This window comes from Cardiocondyla obscurior, linkage group LG14 (genome assembly GCF_019399895.1).
Source record: "Cardiocondyla obscurior isolate alpha-2009 linkage group LG14, Cobs3.1, whole genome shotgun sequence".
NCBI lineage: Eukaryota > Metazoa > Arthropoda > Insecta > Hymenoptera > Formicidae > Cardiocondyla > Cardiocondyla obscurior.
This window is the reverse complement of record NC_091877.1, coordinates 5,220,324-5,242,059: the sequence shown is the minus strand read 5'-3', so window position 1 is coordinate 5,242,059 and position 21,736 is coordinate 5,220,324. Positions and strand designations below refer to the sequence as shown.

The 21,736-nt window shown below is 40.9% G+C and overlaps 1 protein-coding gene across 1 annotated transcript; it reads right to left on the bottom strand.

Annotated features, from left to right (window-relative positions):
• Window positions 1-2,277: 2,277 nt before the first annotated feature.
• LOC139108135 (chymotrypsin-2-like) lies at window positions 2,278-5,308 on the bottom strand. The gene is made up of 5 exons (XM_070666207.1): window positions 5,094-5,308; window positions 4,449-4,605; window positions 3,870-4,125; window positions 3,535-3,672; window positions 2,278-2,675 (listed from the first exon to the last, which is right to left on the bottom strand). Exons 1-5 carry the CDS (start codon window positions 5,146-5,148, stop codon window positions 2,520-2,522), a joined length of 762 nt encoding a protein of 253 aa, XP_070522308.1. The 5' UTR covers window positions 5,149-5,308; the 3' UTR covers window positions 2,278-2,519.
• Between the last annotated feature and the right edge of the window lie 16,428 nt (window positions 5,309-21,736).

Below are 21,736 nucleotides of genomic sequence, written 5' to 3'. Positions count from 1 at the left end.
AATAAATTGGTCGAACTAGTAATCTGTGACTTTAAAGTTGTTCGTTTTTGTATAATGAATCGCATTCTATCAGCCATGGTTATGATTTAAAGAAGCGTGAATGATTTATTATACTTATGTACTGACCTTGTTATATCCACAAAATGACGTGATTGCGGATCCAAGACTTGTTTTAGTCCGTTCTGGGATGGGTTGTCTGAACCTTTAGTTATTCCTCGGAATTTATCTCGTTTTCGATGCACTGATTACTGTATTTGTTCGTGAATTTATATTAATTTCGGTAACAGCCCGTAATCGTTCTTTATCATTTCGAATTAAAGGAACTCGCACTCACAAAGAAATTGTTAAAAAATCTTTTCATTTAATTAAACTTTCTCAAACTCTTTTACATATGTATATCCGTCAACATCTGTCAATAAACTAAACTTAACATAATAATGGCAAATCAATAAACAACCGCTACATGAGATACATGAGATACGTGAGAAATAATCAAATATTGAACTAGAACAAAAAGGCGCAAACAGAAAGTAATCGTAAATTATTTTGGAATAACAACACAAAGACTTTAAGTTAATTACTGTTAACTTAATAAAGAATAATATTAAGAGGTTTAAAGTAATCACTTTTTTCTTTGAAGTAATTTTAATTTTGCTTTAGTAAATACAAGAAAATATATTATAGATTTACTTACATTATATTAATATAGATAAAGTAAATATTAATATAGATATATTAATATTTACTTACAACAAGAAAATATATTATAGACAGTTAACATATTTTTTTTGAATTAAGTACTCGTCTATTATTGTAAAAAAATAATTACTTTTTAAAATCTAAATAAGTAATAATTTTCTTACAATAATAAAGTATACAACAAGAAAATATAATGTAGATAGTTAACGTCTTTTTCTTGAATTAAGTTAGTCGTATATTATTGTAAAAAAATAATTGCTTTTTAGAATCTAAATAAGAAATAATTCTTTTACAATAATATACGAGTAACTTAGATCAAGAAAAATATTTTAACTATTTGCAATATATAATATTTTCTTGTTAGAAGTAAATATTAACTAGAGCAAAATTAAAATTACTTCAAGGAAAAAACTGATTACTTTAAACTTGTAAATATTGTTTTTTATTAAGTTAACTGTTTAATACTGGAAATAGGCGCAGTCTTTCCGCGAATTAACCCGGCTTTTCACCGAAGAGAAACGCGGTTCCCTTTTTTTGGCGAGCGCAAGAAATCGTGAATAGAGAGTCAGGATTCAATAAATCAAAATCTAAATTTAGACGAGCACAATCTATTTACAAACGGGAACTATTTACAGCAGTTTTTTGGTACGCGATACGCGACGGTTTTCGCGTCGATTTTCCTTCGCTGCAGGCGACAGCCGAAGTTAAAACGAAGGTTCACCGAGATTAAACGCAGGCTACAATTTATCTCGATCCTTCGCGAGTGCTGGTGAGACTAACGGCTCCGTCGATCGATCGAGAAATTCTTTCCGGTCGAGAGACCCTCTCCGCTCGCTGGCCTGCCCAGGGTCGGCCGCCAGACTGCTCCGCTTTGGCAACAAGATTCTCGCCAAAACCGGAGCGATCCGGCGATAACCCGACCAAGGGCGGCCGAAGCGATCTAAACATTCGCTCGGTGCCGAAGCTCGACAACAAAGCGAGCAGCCGCGGGATCTCTCGCACAGGTGTTCAGAGCCAAAATAATACGTGTCTAATTTCGTTCCGAACATTAACAGTAATTAACTTTAAGTCTTTATGTTTTTATTTTAAAATAATTTACGATTACTTTCAATAATTTTTTTCTTATTTAAAGATTACATTATTTTGATTCAAATAAAATATTGTTCAAATATTAAGAAAAAATTTACTAAAGAATGTTAGAGTAATTCATTTATTTGACATAAGTGAATTTTACTTGATTTAAATAATTTTTTTTTGTGTAGCCAGTAATAATTGTCTAGTAATTGGATGGTTTGAGCGTTACTTTTTTAGTCCAAGTCTGAACAGTTTGACTAGACAGTTAGAAGATAAAATTCGAATTGATTAGCTAATCACTAGATGACGGCTAGGCTCAATTTCCTTTCGGATATAATACCATGCGAGCTGACAATAACCAACAATAAAAATATCTGATGACGAAGCACGATAACAAACAAATCCACGCGCAACTGAACGACTGTTGGGGCATGCAACCGGAACTTGACAGCATCCCGTCGAACAAAAGCAGGATAGCCGTTACTTTCAAAAAATGCAATTAAATTAGAGATGCGTGAATTTACTCCACACAGAACGTATCAATCAATTTTATTTGTAAGCTTTCACCCACTCTTTTATACCAATATTTGTAAAAATTATGTATCGGTTATTATTGCAAATATAAAACATAAGATATTTTGTTTCTTTCATTACCTTTCATTTTTTTGTCGCCGGTGTTAGGAAAACTGTGGAATAGTCGATATAAAAATAAATATAAATACAAATATGTTACAAAATTTTCAATATTAATTACTGCTTGTATTCATATAATTGTTAATCCATGATTTATAATAAAACACCCTGGTGAATACATCCGCATAGCCACTAGCGCATGGAGCCCTACCATAAGACACGATGCCAACAAGTTTATTGTCGTAAGTAAGTGCACCACCGGAATCACCCTGTCAAGATAGCATATCTAACGTTAGTCAACATTTATTATCGTAAATCAATTTTTTAGATATCAATGATTTACATAAATAATTGTGTTACTTATTACCAAGTAAAGTTATAAAACAATATTTTTTTTATTGAAACTAATTCTGACTTCGTTTATTATATTGTCTGAATAATAGAAACATTTTTTATTGTTATCTAACAACCTGATATCAAAGTGGATAAAGTAGCGTCTTTTAAAAATAATTTTTAGATTGATAAAGGTTATCATGAGACGTTCTCGTACACAATTACGCGATATCAAGAAATGTGATAGTGTCTTGCGTCAAGTGTACGCACAACGAAACAGATCGTGCATTTTAATGCAAGTCGCTGAGTTGATGACAGCTGAGATAATCGAATCTCATATAATAGCTAAATCGCTCGAACTCTATAGTAGGTTCAATAGAAAGATTGAGGTCGATTTTAAAAACAAAAGTGTTATTCTTTTGTTGTGCATAATCAAGAACTGCTTGGATTATATTAAGTTTCGTAGCGTGCCAACTATTGTATGTCAGTTTAGTGTTTATTAATTTTATTGTTATATTTACAATTCGGGATTAATGTAATTTTTTAATTAAAAAAAAATTTTTTTTGGCAGATAATTCACTAACATATTTAATAAACTATTTTTAAACTACTTTTTTATGGGTTTAATTATTTTAAACTATAATTTTTGTATAGAAGATTTTTTTTAATAAGATTAATTTTGTATAGATTTTATAGAGTTGACTTTTATTTGCTAACACTATTTTAATATTAAAGATTTTTTAAATAACAATAATTCTAAATGTACACAAATATTTATAAACATTATATACTTACATTACACATTCCTTGACCAATCCCTTGAAAAGTACATAAGTGTTCTTTGTAAATATTGTTGTATGACTCGGCACACTTTTTTTGAGAGAATCCCTTCACAATAATTTTTTGCAGGCGTTCTGGAATCACGCCTAACCACTAAAAAAGATAGAAAATAATGCTTAACTTAATGCTTAAAATTCTAATTTTAAAATCGAAAAACTTATAATTTACATTGTTTAATGTTTTCAAAAAATTTATAATAATATACTTATGAACACTCATTCTTATACAGATTTAGGTTACTTTTACTAAGATATTATACGTTAGAAAATAACTATATATATTATACTTACTGTGAGAGTTCCCCACCCCGTGACTGTCAAACCATGATTTTCAAAATTTTTATCGTAAGATATTATTTCTATTAATTTGATTCTTGAAGTAAAGGCGATATCTTTCGTTAATTTAATTAAACCAATATCATGAATATATAATCTACTGTTGAAATCAGGATGTATTATTAAGGCATCTGCTTTATACGTGGTTCGCAATGCAGAATGAAGGCCATTACTTCCAGCATCGATGAGAACGTCAGATGGATTGTATAAACTGTAATATTTAATAAAAATTACAATTATTTTAAACAAAATTAATCTAGAACAATTTTCTAAAATTAAATTTACACACATATGTATTATTATGTATATAAACAATTTATAATGTTTATTACATGTAACAATATAAATCATGTATATTGAAAATAATTTTGTACATTTTTAAATTTTTTACTTATTTGTAATTGCATTAAATTTTTAAAAAAGTGTAGTATATAGAAATAATTCTTTTACTATAAAAACTGTACAATATGTACCAATTATTTAAATAAAAATTAAGTTAAAAAGCTTTACAATTAATTGAAATAGACGACATACCCTACCAAACAATGCGCTGCGGTAACAACATATTTTTGGCTAACTATAGCTCCACCGCAAAAATGAATCTCATTCCAGCTATACTTTAATGACACTTGATAAGGATATTTTCCTTCTAGAGCATCAACGCCACCAACAATTTGCGTGTTTGGAAAACCTATTGATTAAAAACATTTGTATTTTTTGTTAAATAATACTAAGTATTAACTTTATAAATTATGTATGTATTGTATATTATAATATTTAAAATAAATTTCAGTTAATGTATTCTATAATTATTTGTTACTTTAATAACTATTTTTACGTAATAATATAAGTATATTTTTTAAATAATATTTTTAATATAAATTGAATAAAAAACAAATATACATATGACATACTTAATATAACTAAACAAAATTTTTAACATTACTGATTATTCGTCATTTTATTTTCCAAATATTTCAACCAATCAAATAATTTATTACAAAAATGAGGTAAAGTGTATTAATTTATTTGAATGATATTACATACTTATGTAATGTTTTACACTTATAAGAAATTACGTAACTTTTAATTGGTAAGTTACGTTATAATTTAGACTCAAATTATTTATAATGCGTTAACTCAGAATTTTTTGTTAAATAAATTTGAATGTATACTTACCATTAGCACTACCATATATTAGACACGCAATTATGAAACCGGTGATGGAATCCATAGTGATTTATTGAAGTCAACAAAGCATGATTTCTTCAATTTATAGAATTATCGATCAAAATTATCTATTCCCTGCGTACTGATTCGCGAGATAAGCGATAATTAAAATGATAATATATTTTTCGTGAAATCTTTCTTGAGTGAGATTGCTATCTATTTTATGATTATATTCCGGAAATAGATAAACAAATTACTTTTCACATCTTAACGTATATAACATATTTTACATTAAAAAAAAATAAAAAAAAAATTTTTTTAATACAAATAAAAAAAATTTTTTTAATATGGTAAATATATAATATAACGCCCCCACCTTGGATTTGTTTCCAACTTTGTACATTAGTTTATTTTGATGTTTGTAATCTATTCTGAAAAGGAAAATCATCGCTCAATTCTCCTTTTTTTTTAAATTTTAAAGCTTGATGATGTCGGTAAGTAAGAAAATATCAAATTTATAATTTTTAAGATACCGCACATGCTCTTTCGTTGACAGATTGTCTATAAGAGTTAAAATTTAACAAACTCTAAACCCGTTAATGTTAAAATTTAACAATTATAAAATAAAGTTACATGGGTTTTTAGTTTTTGTTAAACACAAATGTTGCACCGCAGCCGGTGCACGGGGTCCGTCCTTCGGGATCCGTGGGGAAGGGCGATAATTATAATAGATAGCAATAAATAGTTTGAATTTTTTAATTGGTTGTGGTATTACACTCCTTTCGCTTCTCCTGAGTTTCCTTTTGGTCAGTTCGGTGCACGTCCCAGCGTTATCACGCGTCCTCGGCTCCGCGAGGTCTCCTCTTTCACGGCACGCGACCGAACTTTAATTACCACACGATATCGGTTTACTGCACGGACTCTGATGTGACTGCCCGCCCGTGACGGTCCGCGGTTATTTAATAGTGACGCAGGGCCTTGGCGTCATCGGGTTGCAATGCCGAACTTCGGTTGTTCGGCGAATGCAACCTTAGCGATTTCGGCAATAAGTTTTCGCAATTGTTTCTCTTTTTTATTTCTTATGATTTAATTGCTTAAGGAGGTTTGCTGATATCGCATCCTCCGATGTTATTTTATTACGAGATCTTATGCCGAAATGCCTTGCGTCATGTTCCGTGTTGTAACGGGGTTCGGGTTACAACACAAACAACGTTTAATTGATTTTTTACTTGAGAGCAACGTTATCAAAGACATAAAAAAGTGTAAAAAATGTGAAAAAATTATTAATTTAAATATAAATTTATTAGAGTTTAAATGTAGAAATTTCCCACACAGCACAAAACGTTTCAATAACATTGCCGCAATGTTGCAATCTTGCAGATTGCCGTGCAATGTTGCAGAGACGTTGCTAAAGTAATGAAATTGCAAACTTCCAGTAGCAATGTTGCAGAGACATTGTCAAGCAATAAAATTGTAAACTTCTAATAGCAATGTTGCAGCATTATTTCGGAAATTAAAAAAAATATTTTAATAAATTTGCTTTTAATTCATTAATTTTTCTGATATTTATTATAAATATGAAAGAGAATATATTTTACGTAAGATTCTTTCTCGGCGTCAGCTTTCTGATGCTATCGCTGCAAGTATAATAAGTTTGTTCTTTTCAACTAAACTGTACAGTAAGTTCAGTAAGTACTGCACCAGTTCACCAGTGCAGATGGAAAGAACAAACCTAATATAACAGTTATGACTGTTATGACAGTGATCAGCTGTTATGGTCGTGTGACAGTGCGATAAAATTTATAACTGATCGAGTGATCTGCACAGTCCGTGTCGCGAGTGCTCGCTAATACAATTTGAAAAATAACATTGATAACATTTTGAGACAGTGTGTCTGCAGAAAATTTTTTGTCATCTACATTATTGCAGCAGATAAATATTTTAAAGATTTTTATATTCGACTAAAACAATAGTGAAATGTACTGTTGTGGTCAGAAAGCTTAACGCAACACATAAAATTAGAAACCGTTAAAAACATATATGATTATAGAAACAGATCTAATGCTAACTGTTGTATTCGTTCATGTGCAATACATAGATATGATCACGTTGCATACTTTCTAACTACAACCATACACCTAAAAGCTAATTGTTCCAACTTTCTGGCAAATTTATTTGTTAGGTAATTATATGTTTATTTTTATCTTTTTTCTTAAGAGGATAAAGACAGGCATATGTTTACCTGACAAGTAAATTTGCCAGAAAGTTTGATCAACCGTTCTTAAATTTTTTTGCAGATTAGTACTGTAAGGTCTTTTACGTTGCCTTTATGAATAATCACTCGAGCGGTTTCTTTGACACTCACTTCTTATTTTATTACGTTGTAAAGTATGTACAATAAAGTTACAGAAATCTCGCGGTTGTTATCTATCTCTATATGTATTTCGCGTCGGCTATCTTTCGTTCCGTACGAGACCCGTATCTTCTCTCGACTGACTCCAGTCGCTCCTTTTCGAATTCACCTGCTCCCGACCTGTATTTTTCCCCCGTTGATCTAGCTCGGCGCGCTATTTTCACGAGCCGACCTCGTGCCGGCGTAGTGTTTGCGCGAATCGACCGCTTGTCGATCCCAACGGCCTTACAGTACTTAATTAATATACAGGGTGTCCCAGATCAGTGGACGATGCCGAAAATGATAGGTAGATATAATCGAATTAAAACGAAAAGTCCTGTACCATTTTGAAAAATTCTCAATAGTTTTCAAGAAAAAAATTAATTTATGTACGCGTAAGAGCGACGAGGAAGCGTGGGCTGAGTGAGCGCGACAGACGACGGCGCCATTTCTAGTCATTTGCCTGTCGCGCTCACTCACGCGCAGCTTTCTTGTCGCTCTTACGCTTATACATTTTATATATTTTAATTTTTTTCTCGAAAACTATTGAGATGTTTTCAAAATGGTAAAAAACTTTTCGTTTTAATTCGATTAAATCTACCTATCATTTACGGCATCGTCCACTGATCTGGGACACCCTGTATAGACAGGTGATTAACTATGGACAATACACGAAAAAGAAAACTTTTTGTTTTCAAACGTCAGATTAGACGAATTATTTCAAATAATACAAATATAGATATTGAAGGGTCTTTCAAACAAACTTCAGAACAATTGCTTACGTTTAATGATAATTCAGACATTTCAGAAAAAAATTGTTAATGAGAATATTGATCCTTTTAATGCAAGTAGCACTAATGACACAGTAGTTAATATCGATAATTTAACTATACCTTCCGATGAAAATAATTATCAATGTCAAGATGATATCATTGAAATAAATTACAATGATCTTAACAATGATAATGACAATGATATTGAAAATAACATTAATGATAATGCTAATAAGATGCAATTTTGAAATGATATAGCTTCATGGAATGTGTCATATAATATCTCACACGTTGCTTGTAATGCATTATTAAAAATTTTGCAGCAACATGTACCCAATAATTTTCCGAAAAATGCACGAACACTGTTAGAAACACCAAGGCAAACTAAAGTTTTAACATTATGTTGAGGAGAATATTTTTATTTAGGTTTAAACAATGTTATAAAATATATGATATCAAGATCTAATGACAAACATATTAATTTACTAATAAATATTGATGGTCTTCCATTGGCAAAATCTTGTCATGTATCATTGTGGCCTATTTTATGTTCTAATACAAAAAAATAATGCCGTGTATCTAGTGGGTGCATTTTTTGGAGAAAAAAACCTGAAGACTCTAATACATTCTTGCAATTTTTAGTACAAATAGACAATTTTAAATGCCTTGTCTTTCTCAAGTCAGAAAACGGCATTCAAAATTGTCTTTCTCAAGACAGAAAACGAAAATTATCAGTAGATGTATACTGAGCGGTTCTGGATCACTACGTGTTAGTGTATCCGTGTGACCTAGGGCGAGGGGTAATGACGTCACGCGGGGAGGGGGGGTGTTAATCGTTCCCTCTCGCTCGCACTCGTTCGCGCCGCCCATCATCTCCTCTCGCTCGCACCCGTTGAACGCATGGAGCGGTTCTAGATCACTACGTGTTAGAGTATCCATGTGACCTAGGGCGAGGGGTAATGATGTCACGCGGGGAGAGGGGGTGTTAACGGTTCTGGGTCCGTGAGACCTAGGGCAAGGGGTAATGACGTCATGCGGGGAGGGGGTGGGTATTTATAAATCGTCCCTGTGTCGGCGATTCTAGGAACGAATTGTTTAGAAAATAATAACAACATCAAAACTCTGAAATGCAATATTATTTTTAAAAATGATAAGCGTGTCGTCGCGCAGCGGCATGTTTATGCGGCATCGCGACTTTCAAAGGAGTCGCGATTTTTTTCAAAGGAGTCGCGATTTTTTAAAAAGGGTCGTGTGGCGTCGCGGCGGCAACGGGCGGTGACGGCGGCGGCAAGCGGCGGATCGCAAGGTATCGCGCCCATCGTTCCCTCTCGCTCGCACTCGTTCGCGCCGCCCATCGTTTCCTCTCGCTCGCACCCGTTGAACGCACAAGTGTCGCGCGCCCAGCGTCCTCTCTCGCTCGCACCCGTTGAACGCAAAGTATGGCGCGCTCATCGTTCCCTCTCGCTCGCACTCGTTAAGCGCCGCCTATCGTTTATCAACGATTCTTTTATGCGCTTATACGATTCGAATGCGGGTGACGCTGTACACACCCCCCCGGGTAATCGCTCCTCCTTATCTTATTTCTTTCTCTCTCAGATACATACGTTACATACGAACAAGGCGGATTCACGAGGTGGACTTACGCCTCACAATTATAAGAAGATGAAGGATGGAATAGAAATAATTAAAAATGTTACATAAAGACTACAAAGTATATATTTTCTAAATATGCGATACAATATATTTCATTATACTTTTTTCTTACACATTTATTATAATCGCAAGCATTTCACAATCTATAATTTGTTGTTCGTCGAAGGAATCGCTGCTGCGTACAGCGCTCACCGCTTCGGTACGACTTCTTGATGCGGAAGCGATTTTACAAAATTGCTCGTATTTGTCGTCGATCTTCGGTAGGGCTTTGGTGAGTACGTTGAATTTCAAAGCGACGCAATCATCAAAATCCAACATTCGCGTGAACGTAGCCTCGGTCATAGCCATACGTGCGTCGAGAGATTCAAGTCGCACAAGTTTCATTTCGTTCATATAACATATTCGCACTGTGAGCGAACCTATGTTCAAACAGTCGTATGGTTGCTTCGGTCGATCGCGAAGCATATTCTGAATTGTCCATCGATGCTCGCAGAGTTCCTTCCAGGTGTCAAGCAACATCGACAATTCATCTCCTCGATTATCGCCTACGATGATCTCCACAAAACTACGCGGACCAACGTTCACGCCGATCTCGAGATATTTGTATCCCGTGCGGGTCAGCGGGTATCGCCTGCATAGTAAGCGCGTCACGTATCGTTTCGGTGGGTCGCTGGAAATTAAATAAGAACAATCGTGAATATTAATATATTAATTTTAAAGTAAATAATTTTTATAATAAAAAAATACTTACTCGTTAGATGAGAAGGGTTCATTACCGCAATCAATTCGACGCACTTTGTAGCAATTTCTCTCGGTGTAATACATTGTCGTATTCGTAATCGTAGACGTAATCGTAGACGTTGTCGTAATCGTTGCTGTTGTTGCGGCCAAAGCGAAAAATGTACTGATCGCACGATCAGAGGGTACCTCGAGTCGAGGACGGTTGTAAAAAAAATCCCCTCTTTCATTATTTAAAATTTTGCATAGAGTGGGGTAATATAAAACGCAGTTAGACAAATTATCGGAGAGGGTAATTAAGAAAAAGTGATTGGTAGAAGGTAATTGAGAGAGGGTAATTAGGAGAGGGGTAAAATAATCCAAAGGCGCAGAAGTATAAGTATGAAAAAAAAGTTTATTCAAAAATTATACATTATCATCATTTTGACGGTTACGCCACCAATTGTACAATTTAAATACATTTTGCACGGCGCAATTTTTGGAATGTCTCCTACAGCGGAAAGTATTCGAATCGTTTAAATCGCTAAGTGATTCAACATGTTCGAAATCATCTTCGATGTTTCTGACGATCAGATTGTCCGTGTAGAATTTGTGACCATCGTCATAGTCGTCGCCGTAGTAATCCTCTTCAAGCATATCTCGCAGCCAATCGCGTTTCTCGAGTCCTTTGACGTATACGATGGCGTGATCGTAGCAATCTTCCTCGTTCTGTAGGGCCCTGATGATCTGGCGTTTAGCCTGACTGTACGGAACGTCCCCGTCTTCCCACGCTATACCGTGATGATTTCGTACCAACCAGGTAACGAGGCGTCTGTCGTCTCGCGATACAACACCCCATGGCATAGGCTTTGCAAAGACGTAATGCGCAAGAACGGTACCACCTCGCAGCACCGCCGCTTCCTTCACGACGAAACGTCATCCGATGGGATATCCTTGGAGATCGACGAACGTTGGCGTGGACATGATGATGATGATGATGATGATAATGATGATGATGATAACGATGCGACTCGATCGAAGGAAATTTCGTTACTGAACACGCGCGAGCGTATTCGTCAATCTTTTAATTTTATCCCCCTCTTTTCCAAATTGTATTACTTTTTTAAATGCTTCGAGACAAAATCCGTCACGCGTTCCTGAAGTCGTTCGCTTCGCGACTTCTTATCCGTTTGCGTGGCTACGTCAACCACTGTGTTTCCCGTGGATGTCACTCGATACGTCATTCCTCTGTTCAATAAGTGATCCGTCGGTCTAGGATCCGTTTGCGTAGCTTTATCTTCCTTCATGCGACTCGCGTTCTCGCACCAACAAGACGGTTGATACTTTGATGGTTTCATGACGACGATGACAATCTCTCTCTCTCTCTATCGACGTTACGCATACGACGGAATGGAAGTGAATACGCAACGTTCGTCGATTCACCGCTTTACATACACACGTCGAAGATCATTTCTACGTGATCTTACGTACAACGTTGGTCAACGGATTGTATTGAACCAAACGATCGTGTATGATGAGACAGTAAGCCGTGGTATTTGGCGCTACATTGTCCTTGCATTCAAACTTCAATCTCACGTCCACGGTAGCGATTTTAACCGACTCGTTTTGACGCGAGCAGTCGATGATGACGAACGGACCGTTGAGCAGAAACGACGTGACGGTGAGATTCGGTTTGAGATACTCGTAGCCGTAGTATTCTTTGCAAAAACGCGCGTACGTGTCGTAGAGAATCGCGTATCTACGTTTGCCAAAGTCGAGGTTCATATCGTCGTACGGGTAGCACTCTGAATTGAGATAGAGCTTCACGTTGGTCAGTTTACAATTGTCGAAACGACTATTGACTTCAGACATAACGTTTTTTCGACCCGTCTGCAGAGCAAAGATGATGTATCGAGGTTTCTCGAGTTGCGTGGCGGTCTTGATGGCCCATGAGTGTTTGGTCGTGAGTTGCAGTAGCGGAAACTCATACAGATCCCATGAGCGAAAACCCATACTGACGAATCGGCCGCTCTCCAAGGTGCGCAACATCGCCAATTTCTTTACCTCGTTCAAAAGTACATGAGGCATACGCCATTGTATCTTCAGCAAGTCAACTTTAGGCTCGAGCGCGGAACTGCCCACTAGACAGTTGTTGACGTTGCGCGCTCGTATAAGAATCAATTCGTGACGAGCATTGATCACGACGCGCCTATAGTCTTCGCAAAATCCTAGCAGCATGTTGAGCGGTACGCAGAAATTGAAGTAACCGTTCGCATTGATCGTGGGACCGAGCCATCCCGCGTTCCGCAGAATCACGCTCCTGTCGGATGAAACGGTCGCGTAATTTTTCAGCGTGCTGGTTACGCCAACGTTTCTGTTACGATCGATCTCCACACCGTCGAGCTCGTATCGTATCTCATCGAACATGAAGGCGATACAGTTGTCCCCGAAGATCACGTTGGCTCCCGCAACCACCTTGCCCTTCGTTAATTTTCCCTCAATGTAGAGAAAACTCTCGTGCGGCAGCGTGTACAGATCTTGTTGCTGTATCGGTATTCTTATCTCATCGCTGTATCCGAACGTCGTATTGGCAAACGGATTGCAGGCGTGAGTCTCAATCTTGACGATTCGATCGTCGAAGACCGGTTCGTCTTGGATATTCAGAATGTCGGCCATCGTTCAGATAAAATTATTTCGCACAGCGAATCCGAGCGATCTCAGAAATTCAACGTTTGTTTCGGTTAGTCTCCTTCTTCTTATCCTTCCAACGCTATTTACAGCGATATGTTGTCGCGGTTCAGGCTGTTGAATCGTACCAGTACCGAAACTGATCGTCGTAACGCGTCTCGTTTCGTTCGGTATTAACATGCCACGTTATCGTTGTCGTTGTCGCACGTGCAATCTGACGGTGATCTCCTCTCCGCGAAAGTCGAGCGGTCGTCCGTTTTGGTTGGTGACGCGTATCGTGAGATCCGTAACGTATCGCACGATGAACGGTAGGTAAATGACCTGTGTGGGCGTTTCCGTGATCTTATATCCCGGTGGCACTTTCGGTGAAAATTCATGAATCGTGTGCACGCATTTGCCGTTGCAGTATGCGCCCGCGGTTACGTTACATTCGATGCGAATAATATTCAGATTGATTATATTGATCGGTAAGTCGGACTCGTGCCACTTTCGCGGTTGCAGTACGCGGTGCGGTGAGAATCCGAGAAGCGGTCCCAACGAGTTTGGTTTTGAAAAGTTCACCACGTACGCGGATTTGATCTCGCTTTTCATAGTGTTGAAGTTGGCGCAAATCGCTATCGAGAAATCATCATTCTTCTCATTCTTCTCGCTCTTCTCATTACGATTTCCATCGACGGTGTCGCGTTGTCGCGGCATCGCGTGTTTCAAAAATTTGTCTATGGCCTGTATCTCGTACGATCCCTCGGGAATCGTAATTTCTTTACCGTCCGTGCCATAGTAAAATTTGTTGTTCGTAGAATCGACGTTCGGTATGGTGTTGTAAGTCGCAAAGTCCGTGAGACCGAGCTCGTAATCACCGTCACTGAGATCCAACGCCGGTGAGTAGCTCGAATGGAGAACACTGCTCCTACCGGTTAACGTGAGCGTGATCGACATGTTTGAAGTGATACTGAGGCAAAGTGCGTCGCGACGTCAGTTTTTAAACGTAATCGCGTCGATTGTACTTAAAAAACGTAGACACAGCTGTCCGCAGATACTCTGATCGTACGTTTGATAAGATCGTCGATTGTACTCTATCGATGAGACGCCGACTCCGAGATATCGCACCAATTCCACAGGCGGTCGGAGATTACCGAAGCCGTCAAAGTACGCGACGCGATCTTCCCTTTTGGCGTACGCTACCCAGTGAGTCCCCGGACCCGTCACGTTGTCCAGATTCACGATACCGCTCTCGTTTGTATGCGCGCCACTCGTAGGTAGGGCGTCGCGCATAAATACACCTCTGAAATAAGGAACGCGCATACGTCTGGCCAGATGATTCAATTGCACGTTCGTAGTAGCACCCGTGGGCATTTTTAACGTCTTCTCGACGTTTTTTTTTCTTCCTCTCTTCGCAACAGTCGTACCTCTGCCGTACCTGTACGGCTTGAGAGAGAGACCCCGTCCACCGTTGTACGGGGCCAGATGTACGCCGGATCCACCGGCTGCCGCGCGCGCAGCTTTTCTCTCGTTTACGGCTCTCGCTATACTCGCGGCTCCACCGACAAGCGATCCGACTGCGCCGAGAATCGGAATGATCGGCAGCATGCCGCGCTTTGCTGTTGGAAGCATGCGTTTTTTGCGAATCGTACTTCTCCCTCTTCGTAATCGTTCTGTTTCTCACAGTCCTCAACCTCTTCTTTCTAGTCGACATACCCATGCCAATTTTCGTTTTAGATTTCATCGCAGCCCACACGGCTGCTGCGGCGGCTCTCTCACGTAAGCCTGAATCTCTCGCTATAACGCGTTTTCCCGCTCTCTTGGCGAGTTCTCTGTCCGCTGCGTGTCTATCTGTGAGATCGTTGCTTCGCGCGTATGCCAAGTCGTGCTCGCGACACGCTTCGTCCAACGGATTAACGCCTCGATCGCCTCTCGCTATGCGTTCCTTCAGTCGAGTTCCCGGCCCACAAAATTGATAACCGGGGATGTGCAGTTCGAAGGGGAGGGCGTTTATCGCGCGATTCAACAAACCCTTGCCGCAGCACTTTACTTCCGACGAAGCGGTAGACGACGTTGACACTCGCCGCACTTTCGGATTAACGGAGCAAGTCCGTCGATGTGCGTTTCTTGCCAGGGTTGATTGTAATGCTCGAGGCACCTGCGGTAGGTTCGAACCTCCGGATCTTTCCTCAAGTGCACGGGAAGTTTATCCCACACGTGATGAACGTAATCGCCGCAGACGTTCAGCAAAACGGCCTTTGGTACGATGCTCAACTGTTCCGCGGTTAAGTTCAACACGTCAAAGGGATGTTTCAGCGCGAGATACATATCGATTAATGAGCTATTCGCGGGTTCGCGCGACTATAAATAGGCGCGCGAGTGATCGTCTCCGTACAGCGGGTACGAGATGCGGTTCGTGCGACAACCGCAGACGATACGCGTCGCGAATTGCGACGACAGATTACGACTGATGGACAGTCTCGAGAGGGAGAAAAAACGCAGGCATGGTGAGATGCTGCCAAACACCGTGCGCGCGATCGTGTGCGGTCCATCGAACTGCGGCAAAACGAACGTTCTGATCAGTCTGTTGGAGAGTCCGCACGGTTTGCGTTTCGAGAACGTGTACGTGTACTCGAAGTCGCTGCAGCAGCCCAAGTATCAGTACTTGGAAAGTCTGCTGGCGCCGATCGACGAGATCGGCTATTTCACGTTCTCCAACAACAGCGACGTCGTTCCGCCGAGCGAGGCGCTTCCGCATTCGATCTTCGTCTTTGACGATATCGCGTGCGACAAGCAAGACGCCGTGAGAGAATACTTCGCGATGGGTCGTCACTCGAACGTAGACTGCTTCTATCTGTGTCAGTCGTACGCGAGGATACCCAAGCATCTGATACGCGACAACGCGAATCTGCTGATCCTGTTCAAACAGGACGGAACCAATCTGAAACACGTGTACAACGATCACGTCAACACCGACATGTCATACGACGAGTTCAGTGCGTTGTGTCGCGAATGCTGGCAACGCGATCACGGTTTCGCGGTGATCGACAAGGACAGTCCGCTCGACAACGGGCGATACAGGCGAGGATTCGACGTGTTTGCGGTACCGTCGAGTTGATTTTTTAACAGATTGACAAAATCACGCGACGATCAGTCGTCGAAGACGCTTCGTCGAGAACAAATCGCGCGATACGATCGATCGATATGACGGGGAGAAACGACAACCATGACGCGCGCGAGCGTGAAAAGATTACGCGGGAGATCGAGAAGACGAGCGAGGCGATTCGCAGGAAGCATCGAGCCATAAAGACCGACACGATCGACGCCGACATCGCGTCGGAAAAGCGCCTCAAGCCCATCGTCGAACCTCTAAAGCGGATGGCCGAGACCGTCGAGGAATCCGGTATCGCGGTACCGAAGTTGGAGTCGAAATCGGAGCGTTTGACGCCGAAACTGGAACGACGATTGTGGTCGATGCCAAAACCCGAACGGCGTTTAAACGTCACGTTTGACGATTCGTTGTCGTCGGCAACGTTAGGCGATACGATCGTAGCTAATCCGTCATTGAGTGATACGACCGTCGATTCGTACGTTACGACCAAAAACGTCGAACTTCCGTCGACGCCACGGCCCCGCACATCGACGCCGCGGTTCGGCGTATCGACGCCGCGATCTGGCGTATCGACGCCGCGGCCCAGCGTATCGATGGCAACGATGTATCTGGAAGCGGCGAGCGGTGACAGAAGAATAAATATCGATGACGTTTTCGGTATATACTTTGACGCGAACAAAGTAATGCTTGGGAACAAGCACGTCGAATTCGACCATAAGAACGACGATATAATCGTCGCTGGTAAGAGATATCCCGGTACGGAAGGTCTGTACGAGTTGATTTTCAAGAAGGTACCCGACGAAACCGCTTACACCGAGGCGGATAAACGTCACTACAAGAACATACTCGAAGCGACGAACGCGCATAAGAAAGATTTCAGCGACAGCGGTCGCGTCATGGGTAACAGAGGCTCAAAGTACATGAAGGTGATCGCACCGCTGATATTCGGCCAGAAATCGAGAAGAAAGAGCTCCGGTAAAGGATTACCTCGCCTCATGACGTTAAACGATCACGCGATCGACTACGTGCACTGGGACGATCCTAACGAGCTCGTGGATCGTCTTCGATTGCTGGATGCTTCGCGTCGAGCCGGTCACAACGCTCACGACAACGAAATTTTGTCAATCGTCGAGGAACTGCGCGAGGCGGGTTTGATTATAAATTGATCGATCAGAGGAATCGAGCGACAGAATCGATCATGTCTAGATCGCGCAAGTCGAGCGACGCAGGTCCCGAGAGGAGGCGACTCGTCGACGAATTGCACGCCCCGGCGAGAAGAAACTTTCCTCGAAGACGCGTCGTGGTCAAGGGATACGACGATCTGTGGCAGGCTGATATCGTCGAGATGCAACCGTACGCGCGTTTCAACCGAGGCTACCGATACATTCTCACCGTCATCGACGTACTCGGCAAGTACGCGTGGGCGATACCGCTTAAGAACAAAGGCGGCAGCGAGACGGCTGACTCTTTAGCAGAGTTGATGCGAAAGAGCGGGCGATGCCCGAAAAATAGACAAACCGACATGGGAAAGGAGTTTTACAACACCGACGTGCAACGACTCTTCGCGAAACGCAGTGTCAATCATTACTCGACGTACTCGGTGATGAAGGCGTCGATAGTCGAACGATTCAATCGCACGCTCAAAAACGCCATGTGGAAGATGTTTACACTCAACGGTAATTATAAGTGGTTCGACGCGCTACCGCGTCTCGTAGACGAGTACAATAGGCGCAAGCATCGAACGATCGGCATGCGGCCCGTTGACGTGACACCTGATATCGCCAAGAAACTCGACACCGTGTACAGCGCTATAAAGATAGCCGCTCCGGCCAAATTCAGGGTCGGTGATAAAGTACGCGTGAGCAAGTTTAAAATGATTTTTGAAAAGGGATGCACTCCGAATTGAACCACCGAGGTTTTCACGATCGTCAAGGTGCAGCAAACCACTCCAGCTACCTATCTACTGGAGGATTATCGCGGTGAGGCGATATCCGGAGCGTTCTACGAGCACGAGTTGCACCGCGCAACGCATCCGGACGTGTATCTGGTGGAGAAGGTTCTGCGCAAGAAGGGTGACAAGGTCTACGTAAAATGGCTAGGATTCGACGGATCGCACAATTCGTAGATCGACAAAAACAGCATCGTTTAATAAAGTTTTTTTTATTTCACACATGTGTATGTGTGATTCGATACAAAAATGTATAAAAATGAGAAAAATATATAACGTACGCATTGTACAATGTTTTACTTTATTTGTATAATTACATCTATAATACATACTACATACTGCTTACTGCATACATGTCTATTGCATACTGCGTACTGCGTACTGCGTACATGTGTACTGCATACTGCGTACATGAATACTGCGTACATGTGTACTACGTAAGGGCATGCTAGCGACTACTAACTGAGACCTGTACATCATCGCACAGTAATATAAAACATGACCGTTTCGTCGGTCGTTTCGAGAGTTCCGCAAAATACTGCTTAAATTTGAAAAAACAGGCAATCATGAACGCCTCAATCAACGCATCAATCAACGCATCAAACACCACAAACATCACAAAATAAATTCAAACTAAGTTTGAACAACATAAGCAACCAAGAACATCACATACACCGCATACACCGCAAAATAAAATAAAATATGCGAATGTTAACCCATACATTATATCGCAATTAACCGGTAAAAACCAAAAAAAAAGAAAAGAAATACCAACTATTGTACCGTCAGTAATAAAATGAAAGGGTAAAGATATATAAAATATGCGAATGTTAACCCATACATTATATCGCAATTAACCGGTAAAAACAAAAAAAAAAGAAAAAAAAAAATACCAACTATTGTACCGTCAGTAATAAAATAAAGGGGTAAAGATACGAGTATAGTTGGAGAATATGACAGCGCTAGGAATAATACATATAATGTATGTTATTCCACGCATGCTTCATATAACGAGCTCGAGAGTTTTATAAAATATTTTAAACCAGATAAAAATACAGTTCCGCAAAATTCAGACTAAATTTGAAAAAGAGGCAATCATGAACGCCTCAGTCAACGCATCAAACATCACAAACATCACAAACACCTCAAAGTAAAAATCAGACTAAATTTGAAAAAACATAAGCAACCAAGAACATCTCATACACCGCAAAATATGCGAATGTTAACAATCACTCGAGAGACCTTGCATCAATCGGAAGTATAATACATCTATAATACATACTGCATAAATGTATACCGCATACATGTATACCGCATACATGTATATCACAACTCATGTATATCGCATACATGTATACCGCGTACATGTGTACTGCGTTTTTATCGAGGTATGCGATAATGACCCCACGGCAAAGTCTCGGTCGAGTTCGGCACAAGATATCGCTTGTCGTCGTACGGACTCAGAGCGATCTTTGTCTCGGACACGGTGTACACCTCGTGCAATTTTGACCTGATGCACGATTGGTCGCGAGTCATAGCGATCTCGTCCTCGAAACACCTCACGTAATCGTCGAACGTTATAGTTCGCGCCACGACTCCGCTCTTTACAACCTTTGCTTTTTTGGTGTCTTTTCTACCGTCTACCCTGATCGCATACATCTTAGCTCTGAGTCCGACAAACTCTGTGACGATCGCACCGTTACACTCGTCCTTCATTAAGCCGGGTATTTTTTTGTTCGCGAGAGGTATACCATACGCGTTATCGGGCGGATAGTCGCTCGTGTCGAACCTCGCGATATCGCGTTTCATCATCTCGTATACGTCGTCGCACTCGACGCTGTACACAAGACTGTCCGTGTCGGTATACATGACGCTACATTTGTCTCCGAAAGTCGGTATCATATACTCGTGATGAAACTCGTACAAGCATACTTTAGATATGTCGAGTATAGACATACCGACGTATATCGGCTTGGCGAATTTTACCTCGAGTTTACACAATTCCACGACTACCAAATTTTCCGCAAATACGCTTCTGTTGTGAAAATTCGGTTTGGCGATCATCGCCTCCACACCGCACCGTCCGTCCCACTGCGAGAGCAAGCGAACGTCGACGCGATTTCGTACGTTCTCCATCGTTTTACCGAACACCGCGTTGTTCATCAGTTTAAACAAATTTTTCTCAAAATCGTTGGTCGCGCGAGTTCGATGTCGCGTGTTGAGCTCGATGTAATCGCGCAACCATGCCGATTGAGTGAATCGCAGCACGCGGTAAACCTTGGTGACGCGAAGACCGTGACGCGTGCACAGCTGCAGATTGCGATAGTGGATGACGTATCGCTTCTTATCACACAGCGTAGCCAAAAGTTTTACATCGTGTTTCGCCCCGGTGGTTTCTCTCGCGTGGGACAGAACGGCAGATCGGAGTGCGCGTCGTGCACGCTCGCGGGATACTCGAGATCCACCTCGAGAATATAACCCGTGGGCGAGTCCGCGGCGATCGCGTCTACGTCGAGGTTCGCGAGGTCGTTGTCGTCGACCCATTCGAAATCCGCGTACGGTAACGGCTGACACATGGCCCATCCGTACAAGTTATTTACATCGTAATACACAATGTACGACGAAGGTTTCGACGAGTCGTACCCCGACCGCATGTATCTGTTATTGGCTCGCGCGTATCTGTTGGAGCATTGACTTAGACCGCCGCGTATACCGCGTTCGACGAACATCACCATGTCGATGTCGGTCAACAATTCGAAATTTATGCGCGTATGCTTGAGCATCGCATCCCACGTGAAACCGGGTAAGGTGTAGTAATGCGCGGGATCGAGTCCGTAACTCTCGACGCATCTGTCGCGAAAATTTTCAAATACGTCAGCCAATAACAGTACATCGGTCTTGAGGTACAGATCGCTGTACTCGCCCAGAGTTCGAACGGAGAACCGCTGCCATACGGTCTCGGCGTGCGCATAATCTGTCTCGGTCACCTTGTCATCGGTCAGCGAACTAAAGAATGAGTCGCGCGACGGTAGGCTTGACTCATTCAATTTTTCAACGCTGTTGACGTACTCGTACGGAAATACACCTTTTCGCGTCAAAATATTGAAATTTTCTTCTGAAAGTGTCGCAAATTCAGCGCGCAAGATTCGCAATTTGTCTTTGGCGAGTAGAGATGATAATTTGTCGAAGCTAGCGTTCAAAAATTTGTACGAGTCTATAAAGCGCAACTTTATCGCAGTTCGCGAGTCCTGTCTCTCAGCCGTATCGTTAACGTGTTTCGTAAAGGAGATATATTTCTCCTTCGTTATCGGCAATAGATTAATTTTACCCTCGTACGCTGTGGCGATCTCCTTTATAACAAAGTGTGAATCGTAACCCGACAGATTGTGA